General features: G+C 39.3%; 1 protein-coding gene across 3 annotated transcripts in view; it reads left to right on the top strand.

Annotated features, from left to right (window-relative positions):
• L2HGDH (L-2-hydroxyglutarate dehydrogenase) overlaps positions 1-13,168 on the top strand; it is a 56,492-nt gene extending 43,324 nt beyond the window's left edge. For all 3 annotated transcript variants that reach the window (XM_081229713.1, XM_081229715.1, XM_081229714.1), the window contains 4 exons: positions 137-304; positions 1,202-1,359; positions 2,454-2,585; positions 11,151-13,168. In XM_081229713.1, the coding sequence (XP_081085839.1) occupies positions 137-304; positions 1,202-1,359; positions 2,454-2,585; positions 11,151-11,346 (654 nt within the window). In that variant the 3' untranslated portion in view covers positions 11,347-13,168. The remainder of the gene's footprint in view (positions 1-136; positions 305-1,201; positions 1,360-2,453; positions 2,586-11,150) is intronic.
• Positions 13,169-19,725: the final 6,557 nt, after the last annotated feature.

Below are 19,725 nucleotides of genomic sequence, written 5' to 3'. Positions count from 1 at the left end.
AAAAGTAATAAAAAGAAAGAAGTCCATATCTGTGCCCTTATTGTCTTTTCTATCATCTATCCGCCCTCTCCCTCTCCCCCTCCCCCACCTAATCTTTCTACTTCCCACAAGTCACTGTTCTTTTCTCTTGCACTAGGGAGAGGAGGTTCGATGTCAGTATGTTGTGACATGTGCAGGACTTTACTCAGACCGTGTTTCCGAGTTGAGTGGCTGCAATCCCAATCCGCGAATTGTACCATTCCGGGGAGATTACCTGCTCCTGAAGCCAGAAAAACGCTATCTTGTAAAAGGGAATATTTATCCAGTAGGTAGTGCTGTTTCTGCCTTCTCAAGGTGGTTGTGGGCAAAAAGGGGAATGAAACAAAAACTTTTCCTGGGGTGAGAAGTAAGATATTTTGAAGGGCTTTTGGTGCAATCATTCCACCTGTTTCTCTTGTGGTTGAATCCCCAAATCTTTATTCCAATATCATAGTCATTAAATTATAATGACTTGCCCACAAGTACAGGAAAGCTTGAGTGCACCAGGGGAAGGGCTGTGAAGAAAGAACCCAATTCTTCCACTTCTCTGGTGGAAGCAGTACTCATAACAGAACTTCTCCTTATAGCATGCCCAGATGCCAACCCTCTTTCTCAGTTCACTGTCTATAAGTGCAGAAAAGGGGATTGGGCCACTGTGTAGTTTCATGGTGTAGAGAAGACATAGCCGTTTAAATGAAAAGCTCATTCTTCTGTCTGGAACTACTAGGTTGAACAACCAGTATTCAGCTATTTAATGTTTTGGACCTTGCCAAAACTTCCATTTCATCTGTTCCAAGTATTGCATTCCCACTTTACAAAAGCCTGTGCTATGAAGGTGTGTTTTTTTCCAGCAGCTCTGATTTTATTTGCCACCCACATATATCCCTACTTGGGGAGGGTGGAGGTGGGGAATAACCTAAAGTAGGACAGTTGTTTTTTTTCTTTACCCAGAAAGAGGAATAGATGAGACAATGTACCTTATTGTCATAGCATCAGGTTTCCTGTGTGGCATTTCTAGGCAGAAGCATGTAAATAGAAAAGTATTATCTGAGTACAGATCAAAAGTAATGCAAATCAGATGCACGGGAAGAAGATGTTTTATATTACCAGTTGAATGTTTGCATGTGTAATAAAATGCAGTATGAAATGGGGCTAATAGTTCTTTGCTCTGTTAAATCCATAGGTCCCAGATAGCCGATTTCCTTTCCTAGGAGTTCACTTCACACCAAGGATGGACGGCAGTATTTGGCTAGGGCCGAATGCAGTTCTTGCCTTTAAACGAGAGGGTTACAGACCCTTTGACTTCAGTGCCAGAGATATTATGGATATAATTATCAAGAGGTAACTTTATTTCCTTAAAAAATGATTTTATGTGCTTATATTTTTAATATGGGAATTTTTTCTTTCTCGATATTCTGTTTATTGGATAAATCTTCATATTTGTGATTGGTATAGTGGTTTTTTAATTAATCCAAATTAAGAGCTTTGTGGAATAAGCATAACATTTTACCTACTTCAAGAACACTCTGATGAGCCAGGATGATGTCTTGGTTAAAAAGAACAAGACCAAGAGCCAAGAGCGATCACACATCTGAGAATCCAGATCTTGTTTTGCTAACCTTGTAGCTGAGCTTGAAAAAAAACAGAAGTTTCTCTCAAAATCAGTAGATGGTTTACTTTGATAAGATCATTTTGGGCCAGTCACCATGATTTTGAAAACCTCTGGAGAAACTGCTGATAAGCAAGATTGTTTCTTTTTGTGGAAGACTTAACAATACTGCTGTGTTGACCTGGAATGCAGATTGTTTACTATTGTAAGAAATAACTCAGTGAAGTAGTTTGTCCTTTTAGCACTGTTGCTCTCTAGAGGGTTTCACATCATCAAAATCACTAGAAAGCTTTTAAAGCTATACTTGAGTTTCACCCTGCACAGATTCTGAAACAGGTTTAGGATGGGGCTTCCTAGCACGTATGCTTGTAAAACTACAGATGTACATAGGCTCCCCAGAGTCTCCCGTGAGAATCACTACTAGAGCATCTCACCTCTGGCTGACTAAAGAAAAGTAGGGTAAATGTCCCACATGTTAATGCCATGATTTAAAGATCTGTAATGCCTTTTAGGTGTGTTTTGAAAGCATGTAACATTGCATTAGAAAGCCTTGATGTTGGCAGGCTTTATCCTAGTTTGAAACCAGCATTCCCTGGGAATTTGAGTTTGAATGGTGTTTACTTTTAGAGTTTGGAAGGTATTCCTTTGATGAAGTTTCCTTCTTAGGTAGGCCAAAAGCTGATTTTCTTTTAATATGTGGTTTTTCTGACTTTGCACAGATTTCTGTGATGCCACACCCCACCCCCAAATCTAATAGTTGTAAAGGTGTTGTATGATAATAAAGAATTTCTTTCTCTCATAAAGATTTTATTTTCTTTGCTTTCAGTGGCTTGATTAAACTGGTGTTCCAGAATTTTTCCTATGGAGTTAATGAAATGTACAAAGCCTGTTTTCTCAGTGCAACAGTAAAGCACCTTCAAAAGTTTATCCCTGAAATTACTGTCAGTGACATACTTAGGTAAGGAAAAGCCGTAAGGGTTGTAAATATAGTCATGTCCTAGGTGAACTTGGGAGGTGGGTCTGACTTGGTGATTTGTAAGCACACTTTCAATCAGTGTGTCCACTGAATTTTTGTGTCCTCTCTCTTTCCCAACAAGTTGTTCATTCCCCTTGCAGTTTGGGCATTGCTTCATCATGGCCCTTAGTGCTTGAACTAGGTCCATTTATGATTATCTGGACTACCTTACAGCATTAAGCTGAAATCTCCATTTCAGTTGTGTTATGATGCCACCTTCACCTTTGTGTCTAGCTACCACTCATGATAAACGTCTCACCTGAAGTTTTTTTAATCTCCCTGGCCACTTACTCTTGTGATTCCAAAGCCTTCTGACTTTTAATTCTGTATAAGATCATTGATCACCATGTTACCTAATTAGGTAATAAGCATATTAAAACATTATACTTTGATTGATTCTTAAAAGCTTTTAGAAACATACTCATACCTGGCATCTTACCTTGCGTCCTCTCTACTTATTTTGTTCTTTCTTGTATCCTACTTCCCTCAAGGACTATTTGCAGAACAGAAGTGGGAAATAGTATGGTAGCAATCAGTCTAAGTCCTTGCTATGGGGGTGTGGGGCAAAGGAAGGATTACTAAAAAAAAAATGTTTTTTTTCTTAAAGATAAAAGGCTTTCTGGACTTGATCTATACCTTGTTCTAAATGCCACACAAGCCTATTTTCTTTTTGGTGATATTTTTAGGGTGCTCATCTTTTTCCCTGAACCAGCCATTTGTTAGGCCTAATCAGCAGTGGTCTTTGAGATCCTCTCCTCCCTGCATCCATCCCGCAATGAATCTCTAGAGCACTAAGTGTCTGTCTCCTCAGTAACAGCTGCTGAACTTGCCTGGTGTAAAATATCAGCAACTCGACTCTGTATCTGGGAAGAGAGCAATCATCACGTCAGCTGTCTCCCTCAGGGGAGCCTCCTGGTCTAAATCTGATTCTCATGTATCATTCTCAGGCCAGCCTCTTTGAATCCTTAGAAGAACTATTAAAACCCAGCTAATGTTTTTAACTCTTATCTCTCTCACCCCTCTACTCACCTTCTGAAATAGAAGGGATAAAAATATCTAGGCTTTATGTTCTTTCACTCACCTATAAATGAAGGCTTTTATGTTTTCAGTGGTCTGCTTTAGCAGACTTGTTATGTTTTATAGCTGAAAATAGATTGGTCAAATCTAGTATCTTTTATTGCTGTTAATATTCCTTGGAAAACACAATAGGTGGGCATAGTGAATTCTGTGTATAAACAGTTGCAGTGAATTCACTATGCAGATTTGATTACCACTCTTTTGTAGAAGCCTGAGGAAAACTCTTTAGACCAGTGGATTTCACATGGTAGAACTGAACCTTGGGGCTTGTGGGTTTTGGTGAATACCCTTGTCTCTGGGTGGAAAGGTGTGAATTTCAGTTACCAGTTTCATTACCAGGTAGTAGAAAAGGGCACACAACACTGTAGGCAGGTGCATTTGGGGACAAATTCAACCCAGTCACAGATGAGTTTCTCTCTGAAGATAGAGAAAATGAACATATTCAGCAATTCCATTTGATTCCTGTAGCTCTTAAATGCAGGAAATTATCAGTAACAAACAGAAAATTGTAGAAGATATGTTTGATACCATTTATATGTTTATACTGTGTATGTATATGGATTGTACATGTAATGTGAAAATAAAAACAAACATGCGAGTGATAAACACCTAACTGAGGAGAGTGTTTATCTCTGGGGAGACAAGAGAATGGGATGCAGAGAGTTTGACAGGGGGCTTCTGTCATATCTATAATGCTTATTTCTTAAGCTGTTTGGTAAAAAAAAAATTGGTGTTCATTATGTTATTCTCTGTACCTTGTTATATGCCTAGAATCTTAAATAATAATAATAATAATAATAATACAAAAAATAAGGTCAATAGACTTCCCACATTTTGAAGCCTAAGTCCTGTTTGCAACCAGTATAACACCATAAATGCTCTATCATTAATATTGGGGAAGAAGCATATTAGGCAGTTCTGGATAGTAAAAAAGAACCAAAGCAACACTTTTAGTGGAATGTTTAGCTCAAGATGGTGTCCTTTAGTTGCAGTAGCTACCAAAGGGGGGGATCCAGTTTGACTTCTCATTGCCCAGCCACAGTATCTTGGGCAATAACTTACCAGTGAACATTAGATTGGAATGTAAAGTTATAACCTGTCAAATGTATGCATTAGGTATACAGACTTCTCATTATTAAATGATGATTTCTAAGCTTCCTAATTTTAGCTCTAAAGTCCTTTAATTTGTTCTGTGATTAATTTTGACATGGTAATCTAACAGTAGTTTGTATCTGTTAGCATTGTAAGGATGTAAAATATGACGACATATTTGCCAAGATCCTCTCTTTTTCCCACACTTCATTTTGAAAATATCTTCTTGGGGGAATTCTGTAGTAAATTTTCAGGCAACATGTTTTCATTGTAAGTGATGGCTAAAGACTACACTATTGTGAAATGCAAGGGTAAAAGCCAAAAATCCTGCAATAAAGGTGATCTAGACCCTTTTGCAAAAAAGGGTTTCTCATTCTTGGTACTGTTGACATTTGGGGCCAAATAATTCTTTACTGTGGGGGACTGTCCAGTTCATTGTAGAATGTTTAGCAGCATCCCTGGACTCTACCCACTAGATGCCAGCAGTACTCCCCTAGTATGACAACGAAAAATGTCTCCAGACATTGCCAGATATCCTCTAGGGGGCAAAATCTCCCCTGTTTGAGAGCTACTAGTCTAGAGAATTTGGTAACCCTCACACTACAAAATACTAATAAGAGAGTCTGGAGAAAATATAATAAAAATCCCTTGAAATACTTATAGCTGAGAGTACAAGAAAATAAGGGCATCCCAGAAACGAAAACAGAGAGGAAATTGAATACCCAAGAACTAAGAGGAATTAGTGCTAATGCTGACCTGGAAAGTTAGGGAGGATTTTCTGATTTTGATGTAAATATAACTGAGGTTTTTTTGGTTTTGGGGTTTTTTTTTTGCGGTACGCGGGCCTCTTAAGTGTCGTGGCCTCTCCCGTTGCGGAGCACAGGCTCCGGACGCGCAGGCTTAGCGGACATGGCTCATGGGCCTAGCCGCTCCGCGGCATGTGGGATCTTCCCGGACCGGGGCACGAACCCGTGTCCCCTGCATTGGCAGGTGGACTCTCAACCATCTACTGCCACCACCAGGGAAGCCCCCTGAGTTTTGTTTTTAATTGATATGTGATTTACAGACAATAAAATATGCAGATCTTGAGTGCTCAATGAAGTTTGGAAATTGTATAAACTCATGTATCCATGACACAAATCAAGATATAAAACATTAGGTACTTACATTTTAATTGCTACTCAAGTGCTGGAAAGGAAGCCTTGGGTCTGTAAAAGGTAAAAAGTTGGAACTGATATCCCTTTGTAAAACCAGGGACTCTGGAAGGGCTATACCCTCAGTGAAAAGGAAGTCTAGAAAAATAAATCTCCTAAAAATCTAGAACCCTGGGCCTTCCCTCACAAGTACTTGGAGTTTCAATTTGTACCACTAATTTGACCTAGGAACTCTAAGCTGAGAAATGGATCTAGCTTAAAAAGTAGATCCATTCCTATTTGGATCCTGCTTCAGACTAACACTTCTCCCTCTCACTCTCTCACTTTAAACAGATTAGAGTGAGTGAAAATCAGGGTAATTTGACCACAGACTGAATATGGTTGATACTAAGCAGTTAGTAGTTTTGTATTATTATTAAGAATCCTTTTAAGAGAAATATACATTGAAGTGAAATGATATGCCATCTGGGGTTTGCTTTAAAACAATCCAGTGGAGAGAGGTAGACAGAGTGGGGATATAGATGAAACAAGATTGGCTGTGTGTTGATTATTAGTGAAACTGGGTAATACATACATGGGAGTTCCTTATACTGTTCATTTTACTTTTGTACATGTTTAAGATTTTCCATTAAAAAAAATTTTCCTAGAATGGTTATACTCCTGGAGTGTCTGATAGAAGCAAATATAAAACCTCTGTGGAGGGACATAATTTCAACCCAACGGCCCCTGCTGAATAGGAACTCACCAGCAAAAGTTCCAAAGCACTATAAGTGAGAGTAAGCAGATAGAATAAATACTAGAATTAGACTCTAACAACTTTGGATAATAGTAATATTAGAAACCATAAAGTAAGTATGCTCCAATGAACTTTTAAAAAAAGGGAATGAAAAAACTGAAAAAGAATAATAATTTTAAAAATACCCTAGGCAAATTTAGAAACCAAGTAATCAGAATTTCTAGAAATGAAAAATATAGTTCTTAAATTTTAAAACTCAAATGATTAAGTTAGACAGCTGGATGGACCTCCCTTAAGAGAAAATTAGTAAATTGGAAGGTAAATCTGAAGAATTTAGAGAACAATGTTGTAAGCTACAGATACATCATGTGCAAATTAAGACATGGAGAAGATGAGAAGATTCCAGCCTACATCTCATAGGAGTTCCAGAGAAGTTGAGAAGAGGCAATACTTTGAAGAGAAGTATTTGAGAATTTTCTGGAATGGACAAAAAGACATAAAATTCAAGATGCACAGTGAGTCCCATCTGAATTAAAAAACTAAATACAAGAATGTAAATAGATTATATAACTTCCAAATAGTAGAGGAAGAAAAAAGAATATAGAAAACTCAGTAAGTCAAGAAAGGAGGTGGGAAAACTTCAGAAAAAGATCACGTTAAATAGCATAAAATAATATAGTAGAAATCAAATATCAGAAATTATAATAAATGCAAATGTGCTTAACAGTTAAGACAGAGATTATCAGGTCAGATTTTAAAAATCCACCTATGTGTTAGGCAAATGCTTATTCGAAGAAAGATGAGTCCTAGGTTCATTTTAGGTAAAAGACACTTTAAGGTAAAAATTATTGTTATAAATAAGGAGGGTCACTGTAAACTTGTTGCATATGATAACAGAGCTAAGAAATACAGAGAACAAAAACTGACATAACTGGAAGCAGAAATCAAATCTACAATTGGGATGGGTGATTTTAAGACATGTCTGTTGATAGATGATAGCTCAAGCAGATAAAATATTAGATTTGAGGGCCTCCCTGGTGGCGCAGTGGTTGAGAGTCCGCCTGCCGATGCAGGGGATACGGGTTCGTGCCCCGGTCCGGGAGGATCCCATATGCCGCGGAGCGGCTGGGCCCGTGGGCCATGGCCGCTGGGCCTGCGCGTCCGGAGCCTGTGCTCCGCAGCGGGAGAGGCCACAACAGTGAGAGGCCCGCATACCGCAAAAAAAAAAAAAAAAAAATATTAGATTTGAGGGGAATTCCCTGGTGGTCCAGTGCTTAGGACTCGGTTCACTGCTGGGGTCCAGGTTCAATCCATGGTCAGGAAGCTAAGATCCCCACAAGGCACTCGGCATGGCCAAAAAAAAAAAAAAAAATTAGATTTGAATAACACCATTAAAACACTTGATTTAGGGACTTCCCTGGCAGTCCAGTGGTTAAGACTCTGTGCTTCCAAGGAACTAACGTCCCACATACCGCACAGCATGGCCAAAAACTTAAAAAACAAACAAACAAACAAAACCACTTGATTTAAGGGATGCATAGAACTCCCTCACCCCCGTTATAAAATACTCATGTTATTCAAGCCCTCACAGAACATTTACAAAGGCTGAAAATGATCTAAGCCCTAAACCAGTTTGTCAACAAAATTCAAAAACTGGGCATGGAAAAACCATGTTCTCTTGTTGCAATCCAGTTTGGTTGAATATTAATAACAAAAATACCCTTCCTTCACATTTGGAAATTAAGATGGAATGGTTGACTTGCCCTATATCACCACTCCCAATTTAAATATGCTCCTGTGAACTTCTGTTTTTAGATTAGCAGTAGATCCCATGTGAGTTTTATAAAATACTAAATTGTCCTATTTGGAACTAGCCAAAGATGTCAGTTGTAGCCTGTCATAGCTGTTTTCTAGCCCACAGGATTATGCCTGCCACAGAATAATAAAGCAATAAATACAACACTTCTCAGAAGAATGAGTGCCATTAGTTACATATTTACCTGTTGTTTCTAGACATATTTAAGGGTCTAGGGCTTGCATTTCTATTAAATTTAGCTACAAATACGGCAAAATATGTGGCCACAAATAGCATTAAACAGTTAAATATAGCTAAATTCACCAATATTAAATTTGCTGAATCATTTGTTCTTTCAGCTATTAAAATAGAATTTTAAAGTATTGAGAGTTAAACAATTAAAATTTTCTATCCCTATTGAATACTTCATATGTACACAAATCTAGACATGGGGGCAACATAGGGCTGTTGTATAAGATTCAGTTCTGGCCGTGAAGATGTTTATGGTTTATTTTACCTGAAGTTTCAAAATTATAATATTCATCTCAAGCTGAGATATTCTGAGGGGGAATGCCTATATGTAATCATGCAAAGAAAAACCCTGAAATTTCATTAAGTGCTGAATAGGGAGCATGAAGAATTTGGTAATTTAAACATGCCATGTTAAATAGTTACTTTAGTTTGAACTAAAGTGGGTTTCTTAGAAAAAGTTAATCTTGTATTTTTTTTTACAGTTTGGATTATAGGTTTTGAATACTTGGGCAGGAGTGTAGGGGATGTCAAGAACATAGTTGGTGTTTGTAAGAGGAATAAATAAATATAGACACATTTTTAACTGTAGTTAATCAGTATTAACTTCTATTTGCTTAGAAAGAGTAAGGAGAATATACTAATTAAACCTTCATGGAGAGGAAAGTTTTTATTTTGAACACTCAACATCAGTAGCTAGTCATGCCACTGTGTGTCCCCTACATGTTGGCTTTCTGTGAGATAAAAGGAGAAGGACAAGAAAACTCACAGAGTTGCTCACAACAGCAACAGGAGCATTATCCAAGAAAAGAGAGGAGAAATGCTGTTTTGATTGGTTGAGAGAAGCTACAAACACAGAATGTACAAAATAGACCATACACTGGCTAATAGGCTGTTATGTATCCTTACCCTAAGAAATTTCAGCTTCAGTCCCATTCTGCCTTTTTGTGCTGTAAGTGTTGTATCTGATTTTTTTTTTTTTTTTGCCGTACGCGGGCCTCTCACTGTTGTGGCCTCTCCCGTTGCGGAGCACAGGCTCCGGACACGCAGGCTCAGCGGCCATGGCTCACGGGCCCAGCCGCTCCACAGCATGTGGGATCTTCCCGGACCGGGGCACGAACCCGTGACCCCTGCATCGGCAGGCAGACTCTCAACCACTGCGCCACCAGGGAAGCCCTTTGTATCTGATTCTTACTTGGAAATCCTTACAGCTCAAAAATATCCTGTCCAGATTCCCTGCAGCCTTCTATATTACGGATTACTTTTATTACAGAACCTTTCACCCCTGTTGTTGTAATTCTTATTTATCTCTCTACAGATGAACTGTTTAGCTATGTAACTTCAAGCAAGTTACTTAATCTCTCTATTTTCTTTGCTGTTAAATATAAACTATAAACGTATCAGCCTCTTAGAGTTGTTATGAGGATTAAATGAGAGAATTCCTAGCATGGAGTAAGCACTTGGTAAAAAAATAGCTATTATTATCATGACCTCTCCTCTGCCAGGCTGAGGTCTTAGAGGGCAGTGCTCTCATATTGTTCTTTGTATCTTCCTCAAGTGCTTATCTGCATCTGCCCAGAATCGATAAAAGTGTTTAATATTGTTGCCTGATTTCTTGAGTCTTGCTGGTGTGTATAAGGCAGCTGTTTGCAAACTGGGTTTTCTTAGCAGTTTCAGTGGAGGCGCTTTTGGACTCCAAAATTATTTATCCAGATTTTATCTGTAAACTTTATTTTTAAAACTAAAAAAAAAAAAATTAATTTGTAAACTCAAATGTTGTAAAACAGAACTTTTAATGTTAAAGGCTCTTACTGTATTAACATACTGTTAATTCATTTTTGTGCTTTTCCTTTAATTAAGAGTGTGTCATTTCTCTTTAATTAATTGAAGGTTATCCTGATATTAAATGCTAAACCGTTAAAAATCGAAACAAACTACAAAGCCAGAATTTGCTGCCTGCAAACATTTTTTTTCCATAACTTTTAATAGTGTACAACCAAAACAAAACATAAAAATACTTAGAATTCTGTAGCGCATGTAGGAATGTAGCTGACACACATAATTCTTGCTTTCTTTACTTTGTATTATCTTGCTTTCTATTCTAGTGATTGATTGTATAATAAATTCATTGGTAAATTTAAATAAAAGTACATCTATTCTAATTAAATATGGATTTAGCTGCTACTTTTGGAAAGAACCCATTTGTGTATTTTAGGGTAAGGATATATGCTTGACAGGCTACAACTGGCAGCCTTTGGCTAAACACAAACCTATTGGGTTTTCACATAATTGTGCATTTAGAAGAATAAAGACTTTATTGCTTTAAGAATACTTTGAAACCACTGACACGTATGTAAAGTGTCCTGTCACTTCTAGTCAGATGACTACCACTCTTGCTTTTTCAGAGGTCCAGCTGGCGTAAGAGCCCAAGCCCTGGATACAGATGGAAATCTCATAGAAGATTTTGTATTTGATGGAGGAGTTGGGGATATTGGAAATCGCATTCTTCATGTGAGAAATGCACCTTCCCCTGCTGCCACTTCTTCCCTTGCAATTTCTGGAATGATTGCAGATGAAGTACAACAAAGATTTAAATTGTAAATAATGAAAGGAGCTAGGTATGCATTTTAATCTCCACATTCAGCAACAAGAATGTACTAACTACATTCTTTAAGTTTCATTTAAGAAAAATGGTTTAAAATGTCATTTTAGATAAACACTGAATTTTTTAAATTATATAATGTGGAAATAATGATTTTTTAAAGTCCATGCTCTTTAAAAAGGTACAGTTGCATCTGTCCTGAATTCTTGACTTTGTTAATGACCTGTCCTCACCAACCATGATCTAGAGATTTGGCTTTTTTGGAATTTCTGGGAACTATAGCATGAAAAAGTAATTATTCCCTTAACTTTTGGCTTTATAATATCTAAGCTTTTTTGTCTTTCCTAGACAAGAAAATATATTGTAGGTTGTAAACCTTTTAATTTTGAAGAGTCATAGAAAAGCTCACATCATTTAGAGCAACAGTATTTGTATTTGGGAATTTTAAATTGTTGATTCAAATACGTGAAATTTCACATTTTGAAGTAGTTTGAATAAGATTCTGTCTTATCTACATTTGTAAGAAATAACTTTGCAAAAGAAACTCAAAGCATTTATTATTCCCCGTTTCTTTATAATTGACTTGGTCTGGTGTCATCCCTAAATCTAAACAGCAGTACACTATGAGTATTTTGCTTACTCTTCAGTCTTCTGTGGTGGAGAAACTAAAAGAACTTAGAATCCTGACACTGACATACAGAACTTTATAATTTAAAATAGTATTTATCTCTTATATCTCTGTTCTTCATTCATACCAAGGTTCTCAAATGTTGGCCAAGATCACTAATGATTCATGCCTACTCGACTTTTCCAGAATCCTATAAACCTTTATGAGGATATTTCTTCATTTGGGGGAAATACCTAATTTTGAGGCATTCACTTTTGTACACCGCAAAAGTGCCTTACAATCGTGTATTTCATGAGTATTTTAAATCGTTGCCCAGTGCCATACTGTATACTATGTACTATATATATACGTGTGTGTGTGGTATCTGTTGAAATGATTCTTGCAATTCAGAATGTTGGAAAATAGAAATATAAGTGAATATATGGTATAATATGGGGAAACTTATTGCAGAACCACCATTTAGGTGACAAATTTTCATCCATTCCCTCACATATACTCTCTCTGGATTAATCTTCCAGTCTTCATTTTTTCTTTCCTCTTTTCTCTCCAAAACTGTGTGATGGATGAGTCAGAAAGATGAGCATTTTGGTTGATAGAAAAACTTACCAGTTTTCTTCCTTTTCACTTCAAGCCAATGATTACATTGATTGAGCTACCTCATCAATTAATTTGAAAGGCTACACATTATCAGCTCATGTTACAGAATAACACATCTCAGGTGAATAAATTAGACAGTTCTTCAGCACTTGGGATGAGAATACTGAAAGCAGTTGGAAAGGATTCACAGAGGAAACAAGCCCTAATGGTTCTTCATAACAACTGATTCCTCCAAGAAATGTGATACACAGGGTATTTTCTGTTTCATTGCAAGACTATTAAGAGATGGAAAATATTACAATTCTCTATTTCATTAACAGTAAGATTGCATATACACTAAGCCATGAAAGACTGAAGTTATAAAAATAACTACCCTAATTAAGGCAACCCCCATTCCATTTGGGTCTTTACTATACCCCAAAAAATACAAGTGAAAAAATTATTGAAAGCATTTTGAATGTGTAGATTATTCTATTTGTAAAACATTTTTATTTATGTCAGTAGAGTTTTGTTGTGGAATATGCTATAATATTTAAAAGTTTTGTGTATTTCTAAGAGAGAAGAATTGTATATTAATATTAAAAATATTTTAATGAGCTTTGGTGTTGTGAACATAATTTTTAGTTTCATAAAAACTCTGATTCAGTACTGACCTGGGAGGGGATATACCATGATCATGAAGGTGGTTTTCCCAGGGTGCAGCTCATGCATTGTACTCCGGATGTGCTGACCCCTGCAATTTCCCCAAATGTGGGAAACTTGGCTGCATGATTTGTGGTATTGAGGAACTGTGTTTGAGCTTTCCCCTGTTTTTTTCTGTTTTCACAATAGAGATCCTTCAAGACCGTTTTATAGGGGTCCAGTGGTTTGTGTTTATCTAATACTGAAGAGAACCTTTAGTGTGTCATCCATTTAATGTGGGTACTGGATGGTGGTTAATATGACACAGGGATATGGAGAAATAAGGATTTTTTTAAAACTCTGATTCATATACATTTTGAACTATCAATAGGCTTTAAATAGCAGCCAATCAAAAAAAAGGCTTGTATTTGTGTATAATGTAAAAATGAGGTAGGGCCCTCCCTGGTGGCGCAGTGGTTGGGAGTCCGCCTGCCGATGCGGGGAACGCAGGTTCATGCCCCTGTCTGGGAGGATCCCGCATGCCGCGGAGCGGCTGGGCCCGTGGGCCATGGCCGCTGAGCCTGCGCATCCGGAGCCTGTGCTCTGCAACGGGAGAGGCCCCAACGGTGAGAGGCCCACGTAACGCAAAAAAAAAAAAAAAAAATGAGGTAGAGTAGTTTATATTTTGGGTAAAAAGTGGAACACTAGGGCCTTCCCTGGTGGCGCAGTGGTTAAGAACCTGCCTGCCAATGCAGGGGACACAGGTTCGATCCCTGGTCCAGGAAGATCCCACATGCCGTGGAGCAACTAAGCCCATGAGCCGCAACCACTGAAGCCCACACGCCTAGAGCCCGTGCTCCGCAACAAGAGAAGCCACCACAATGAGAAGCACGAGCACCGCAACGAAGTGTGGCCCCCACTCGCTGCAGCTAGAGAAAGCCTGCGTGCAGCAATGAAGACCCAACACAACCAAAAAAAAAAAAAAAAAGTGGAGCACTTTCCTACTTACAAAAAATGGCTTTCCATTTGGTAGTGGTAGCAATATCTGGCTGACTTCAGTGTCATCCTCATACCCAGAGTACCAGGGAACATTATTTCTGTTCCATAGTAGAGCATATATAACATACCAATACACAGTGCTGCTTTTTCCATGGGGAGGAGGGCAATAAGTAAATCTTTTGGAATTTCATACAAAATTATTGTTCCTCTTGGGAAGACCATACCATTTTTGGTATGCTACCTCTTACACGGGGTTGGGGTTCCGGGCATGAGCTTCCCATATGGGTTATAGGGCAAATGATCTGTCTGAGTGCCTGCTCCAATTTCTTTCCAGCAGGTGGACTGTTAGGAGGACCAGAGTTAGCTACAGCAACGGACCATGAAAGTGAGTGACAACATTTATTGTTTCCTGTGGCATTGCTTTGGTTTGTTACTGACTGGCAGCACTTGTAGCTTTAAATAAATGGAGGAAGTAGGAGAGTAAATGGGAGAAATGTTAAGTCCTTCTTGAAAATGTTTTTCAGTGAGAGAATATATATATATATGTATACTTTTTTTTTTTTTTTTTGCCATACGCGGGCCTCTCACTGTTGTGACCTTTCCTGTAGTGGAGCACAGGCTCCGGACGTGCAGGCTCAGCAGCCATGGCTCACGGGCCTAGCCAATCCGCGGCATGTGGGATCTTCCCGGACCGGGACACGAACCCATGTCCCCTGCCTCGGCAGGCGGACTCTCAACCACTGTGCCACCAGGGAAGCCCTGAGAGAATATTAGTGGTAAAAGTTTTACTGCCTTTTAAAATTTGAGATGTGCTTGGGTCATTCAACTTATCTCCTTAAAGCCATTCTAAATTCTAAAAAGATAAGTAAAATTACAATGAGGTATCACCTCACACCGGTCAGAATGGCCATCACCAAAAAGTCTACAAATAACAAATGCGGGAGAGGGTGTGGAGAAATAGGAACCCTCCTACACTGTTGGTGGGAATGTAAATTGGTGCAGCCACTATGGAGAACAGTATGGAGGATCCTTAAAAAACTAAAAATAGAACTACCATATGATCCAGCAACCCTACTCCTGGGCATATATCCAGAGAAAACCATAATTCGAAAAGATACATGCACCCCAATGTTCAATGCAGCACTATTTACAATAGCCAAGAGATGGAAGCAACCTAAATGTCCACCAACAGAAAAATGGATAAAGAAGATGTCGTATATATATACAATGGAATGTTAGCCATAAAAAAGAATGAAATAATGCCATTTGCAGCAACATGGATGGACCTAGAGATTATCACACTAAGTGAAGTAAGCCAGACAGAGAAAGACAAATATCGTATGATACCGCTTATATGTGGAATCTAAAAGAAAAACAAAAAAGACACAAATGAACTTACTTCAAAAACAGAAAGAGACAGAGACAGAAAACAAACTTATGGTTACTAAAGGGGAAAGGGGGTGGGGGGAGGGATAAATTGGGAGACTGGGATTAACATATACACATTACTATGTATAAAATAGAAAACCTACAAGGACCTACTGTATAGCACAGGGAACTGTACTCAATATTATGTAATAATGTATAAGGGAAAGTAATCTTAAAAAGAATATATATGTGTGTGTGTGTGTGTGTGTGTGTGAGTAACTGAATTGCCGTGCTGTACAACTGAAACTTATACGACATTGTAAATGAACTATACTTCAATAAAAAAATTTAAAAATAAATTCTAAAGGCAAATAAAATTACTATCAAATTCTTAGTTAGATAGCATATTAATTTTTTTTTTTTTTTTTGCGGTACGCGGGCCTCACACTGTTGTGGCCTCTCCCGCTGCGGAGCACAGGCTCCGGGCGCGCAGGCTCAGCGGCCATGGTTCACGGTCCCAGCCGCTCCACGGCGTGTGGGATCCTCCCGGACCGGGGCACGAACCCATGTTCCCTGCATCGGCAGGCGGACTCTCAACCACTGCGCCACCAGGGAAGCCCATAGCATATTAATTTTAACTCAAATTTATGATTGAGTTTTTGTTATATATCCATAGGCCCTCTCTCTCATGGTATCAGTGTGTTTAATACTTCTATTTTTCAACACTTGAAGCATGTGTTTCTAATGAGGTTGGAGTTTTTCATTTGAAAAAACAGCTTTTAATTAATGTTTTGAATGAGTACAACATTCATATAGTTGAAAATTCAAAAGTCATAGAAAAGTACACAGTGGAAAGTCTCCCTCTCTCCTCTAGCCCCCCAGTTCTCATCCCTGAGGCAACAAAACTTGTCAATATCTTGTGCAGCCTTGCAGAAATATTTATATATAATAAAATACTGTCTCTATTTTTTTTTACACAAGTGGTAGCATACTCTGCATACTGTATCATACATCCTGCTCTTTTTGCTTTGCGGTGTATCTTGGAGAATGTTCAAGTGGCCTGAACACAGTGGCCTGGTTCTTTTTAAATGACTTTATAGGTTCCATTCTCTGGATTTATTATTTGTTGAACCAGTCCCTTATTCCTACTGATGATTATTTAAATTGTTTATTTCTAGGGTGTTTTTTGTTGTTGTTTTGCTGTAACAAACAATACCGTAATGAACAATACTGTGCAAAGTCATTTCACATATGAGCAAGTATACCTATAGGACATATTCTTAGAATTTATTGGGTCAAAGGGTATGTGCCGTTGCAACTTGGATGTTGTCAAGTTGCCCTTGATGGAGATTGAACCAATTTACCAATCTCACCAATAATCTATCAGAGTACCGGTTTCCCCATATTCTCACTAACATAGTATATAATCAAACTTTCTGATCTGTGCTATTCTAATAGGTGAAAAATGATAACAGTATTATTTAAATTTGCTATTTTTGTAATATGAGTGAAGTTGCGCATCTTCAATATGTTTGAGACATTTATATTTCCTTCTCATATCCTTTATCTTTTTTTTCTTATTAAGTTTTAGTCTTATTAATTTGCAGGAATTCCTTTAGATGTTAGGGAGATTAACTGTGTAGGAAATGAGTTGCGAATATTTTTTCCAGTTTGTTATTTGCCTTTTGGCTTAGCTTGTGGTGTTTTTCTTTGGTATACATTTTTAAAAATAGAATTTATCAATCTACATTTTATATCATAGTAGAAAGTTCTTTGTACTCCAAAGTTATAAACAGATTATTTTATTTTTTTATTTTTTACGTTTAAATATTTGACACATCTTGGCTTTAGCCTAGTGTAGAGTATACAGTATGGATCCAACATGTTTTTCTAGGTGGCCCATTTGTCTGGTTGGGAAACTTTTTACTGGTGTCATTCTTGGATTATCTTCCACATGCACGTGGATCACATTTCTGTTTGCCTAGCCCACAGATCACAACTCAGATGCCTGTAGAGACTAGGCAGTTTACATAAAAGGGTGAAGAGTGCCAGCTGGGGAGTATAGCCAACTGGAAACGGGATGGCATATTCTTCTAAAGAGGCAGCCACTACCCCACTGCCTGCTGATTATTCCCTTGCAGGAAGCATCAGGGCCCGGTGTTGCCAGATCTTTGTCAAGAGAAGCTGAAAATCCAGATTTTTATATGAAATCTCTTAATTTTAAAATATTAACAACAGTTTAAAAAATTTAAATATAGCTTTGGTTAAACAAAATGTGTCTTCAGACCTGATTTGACCCAGAGAAGGCTTCTAACCTCCTTAGACAAGAATGAAACTTTCCATGAATAACTTTACTCTCCTACAAGAAAATACAATCACAGCCCACTAGTTTGACAGCCTAGCAGTTTATAGCTGGAGTTCAGGGAGAGAAAAGTAAAGACACTCTATATAAGCCAAGATCTTTGCCCTCACTGATGGAAAGATTGGAGAAATACAAGCATTTCCCTATCCTACCTTTATCCCAAGTATTGTACGTGGGAATGTGGATGTGGCCATTTATTAGAGATATTTTTTTAATTGAAGTATTTCTGATTTACAATATTATATTAGTTTCAGGTGTACAACACAATGATTCAATATTTTGTATATATTATGCTCCACTTAAACTTATTACAAAACACTGGCTATATTTCCCCGGGCTGTACAATATATCCTTGTTGCTTATCTATTAGAAAAGATTCTTGACTCAGTGGATACTTGGATTAGAAAAATGGTTGAGTGGATACTAAATTTTCCAACTCTGCCATTATGATTTTGCCAAAATGACAAAATGGTGCTTGTTTTAAGGTAGGATAATTGCTCTGCTACTGATCTGGAACTGAAGCATGGCACGGACTTTTTTTTTTTTTGGCAACCTGTTCTTCCTTTCCCTTCCTCACTGCTAGTGGCTGGGAACAATGTACTGTAATTCATGTATGTTCTCAGCGTCTTTAGTGGGATGAAATTTATGTTAATGATAAAGTTTCCAGAGTCTTCAACTCAGGAAAGCTTAAGGTCTGGGGATCTTTTTTGGGTTGCTAATGAGTATGGCTGGCCCCAAGGGCGGATCCAGGTTTTGTGGCGCCTGACACCTGCACACCGCCAGTTTGGAGGACACCATTAAGAAAACAATGCAAAAATATGGGAAGTTTTACCAAAACGGTATGAAATTTTTGTGAACACACGGGCTCATGCAAGTGAAAGACCTTTAAGTTCAAGCTTGATAAACGTTGCCATCTGCCTTTTTTGGCCCTACTGTGTGCTAAGGGCTTCCCACTCCTCACTTCCTTCAGTCCCCACAGCACCACGCTATGAAATAGTTACATATACAGAATAGCCATGTAAACACAAATACATTAAATATCTCGTCCAGCCGGAAAGCCCCTTTCTCTACAAATCCCTATACTGCTTCCCATGACGGAGTCCTGGGGCTCGAGGAGTGGCATCGAGTCAGGATTGTCTCGGGAAAATCGAGAGGAGGGAGAGTGTGTGTAAAACGCAGTCAGTGAGTTGCAGAGTCTGTCTGGAACGTGCGCCCAGGAGACGCGCACTCCCGCGAGGAGGCCTCCACTCCCGGCCAGCCCCTTTGCCCGCTCCGCGGCGCGCATGCTCCGTGCAGGGCTGCTCCAGCTACACGGGATAATGAGCGCGGGGCGGAGGGAGCTGGCCGAGCCGCGCTTGCTGGGACCCGGAGCTTGGCGGCGGCCCTGGGGCGCTGTGCGCGGCTGCTGAAGGGGCGGCGGCGGCGGTGGTGGTGGCCAACACTGTGCGCGCCAGTGTGGCTCTCTCGCCCGACGCGCGCGCCCGGTCTGTCCCCAGGGCCCTCTGGAGGTGACTCGGGTGGGCCGGGCAGGGCGGCGTTGCCGGTTGGGAGGGCGGAGATGAGGCGATGAGGAGACAAGCCGCCGCCGCCGCCGCTCTCGGCTTGCCGCGGCCGTAGCGGGAGTCCGAGCAGGGGAGAGGCCAGCTGTACCCCCGCCGGGTTGCGAACCCAGACAAAGGAGGAGGAGCCGCCCGAGAAGCGGGGCAGCGCCGCCGGGAAAGGAGGCCGCCGCTTCGGTCGCAGCCGGGGGCCGTCCGGGTTCACGGGCCGCCGCGCTTCCTCTGCGGGCGCTGCACTAGGCGA

This window comes from Mesoplodon bidens (genome assembly GCF_964165515.1).
Source record: "Mesoplodon bidens genome assembly, chromosome: 3".
In the NCBI taxonomy this organism is placed as follows: Eukaryota; Metazoa; Chordata; class Mammalia; order Artiodactyla; family Ziphiidae; genus Mesoplodon; species Mesoplodon bidens.
This window is presented reverse-complemented; position numbering and strand designations above follow the sequence as displayed.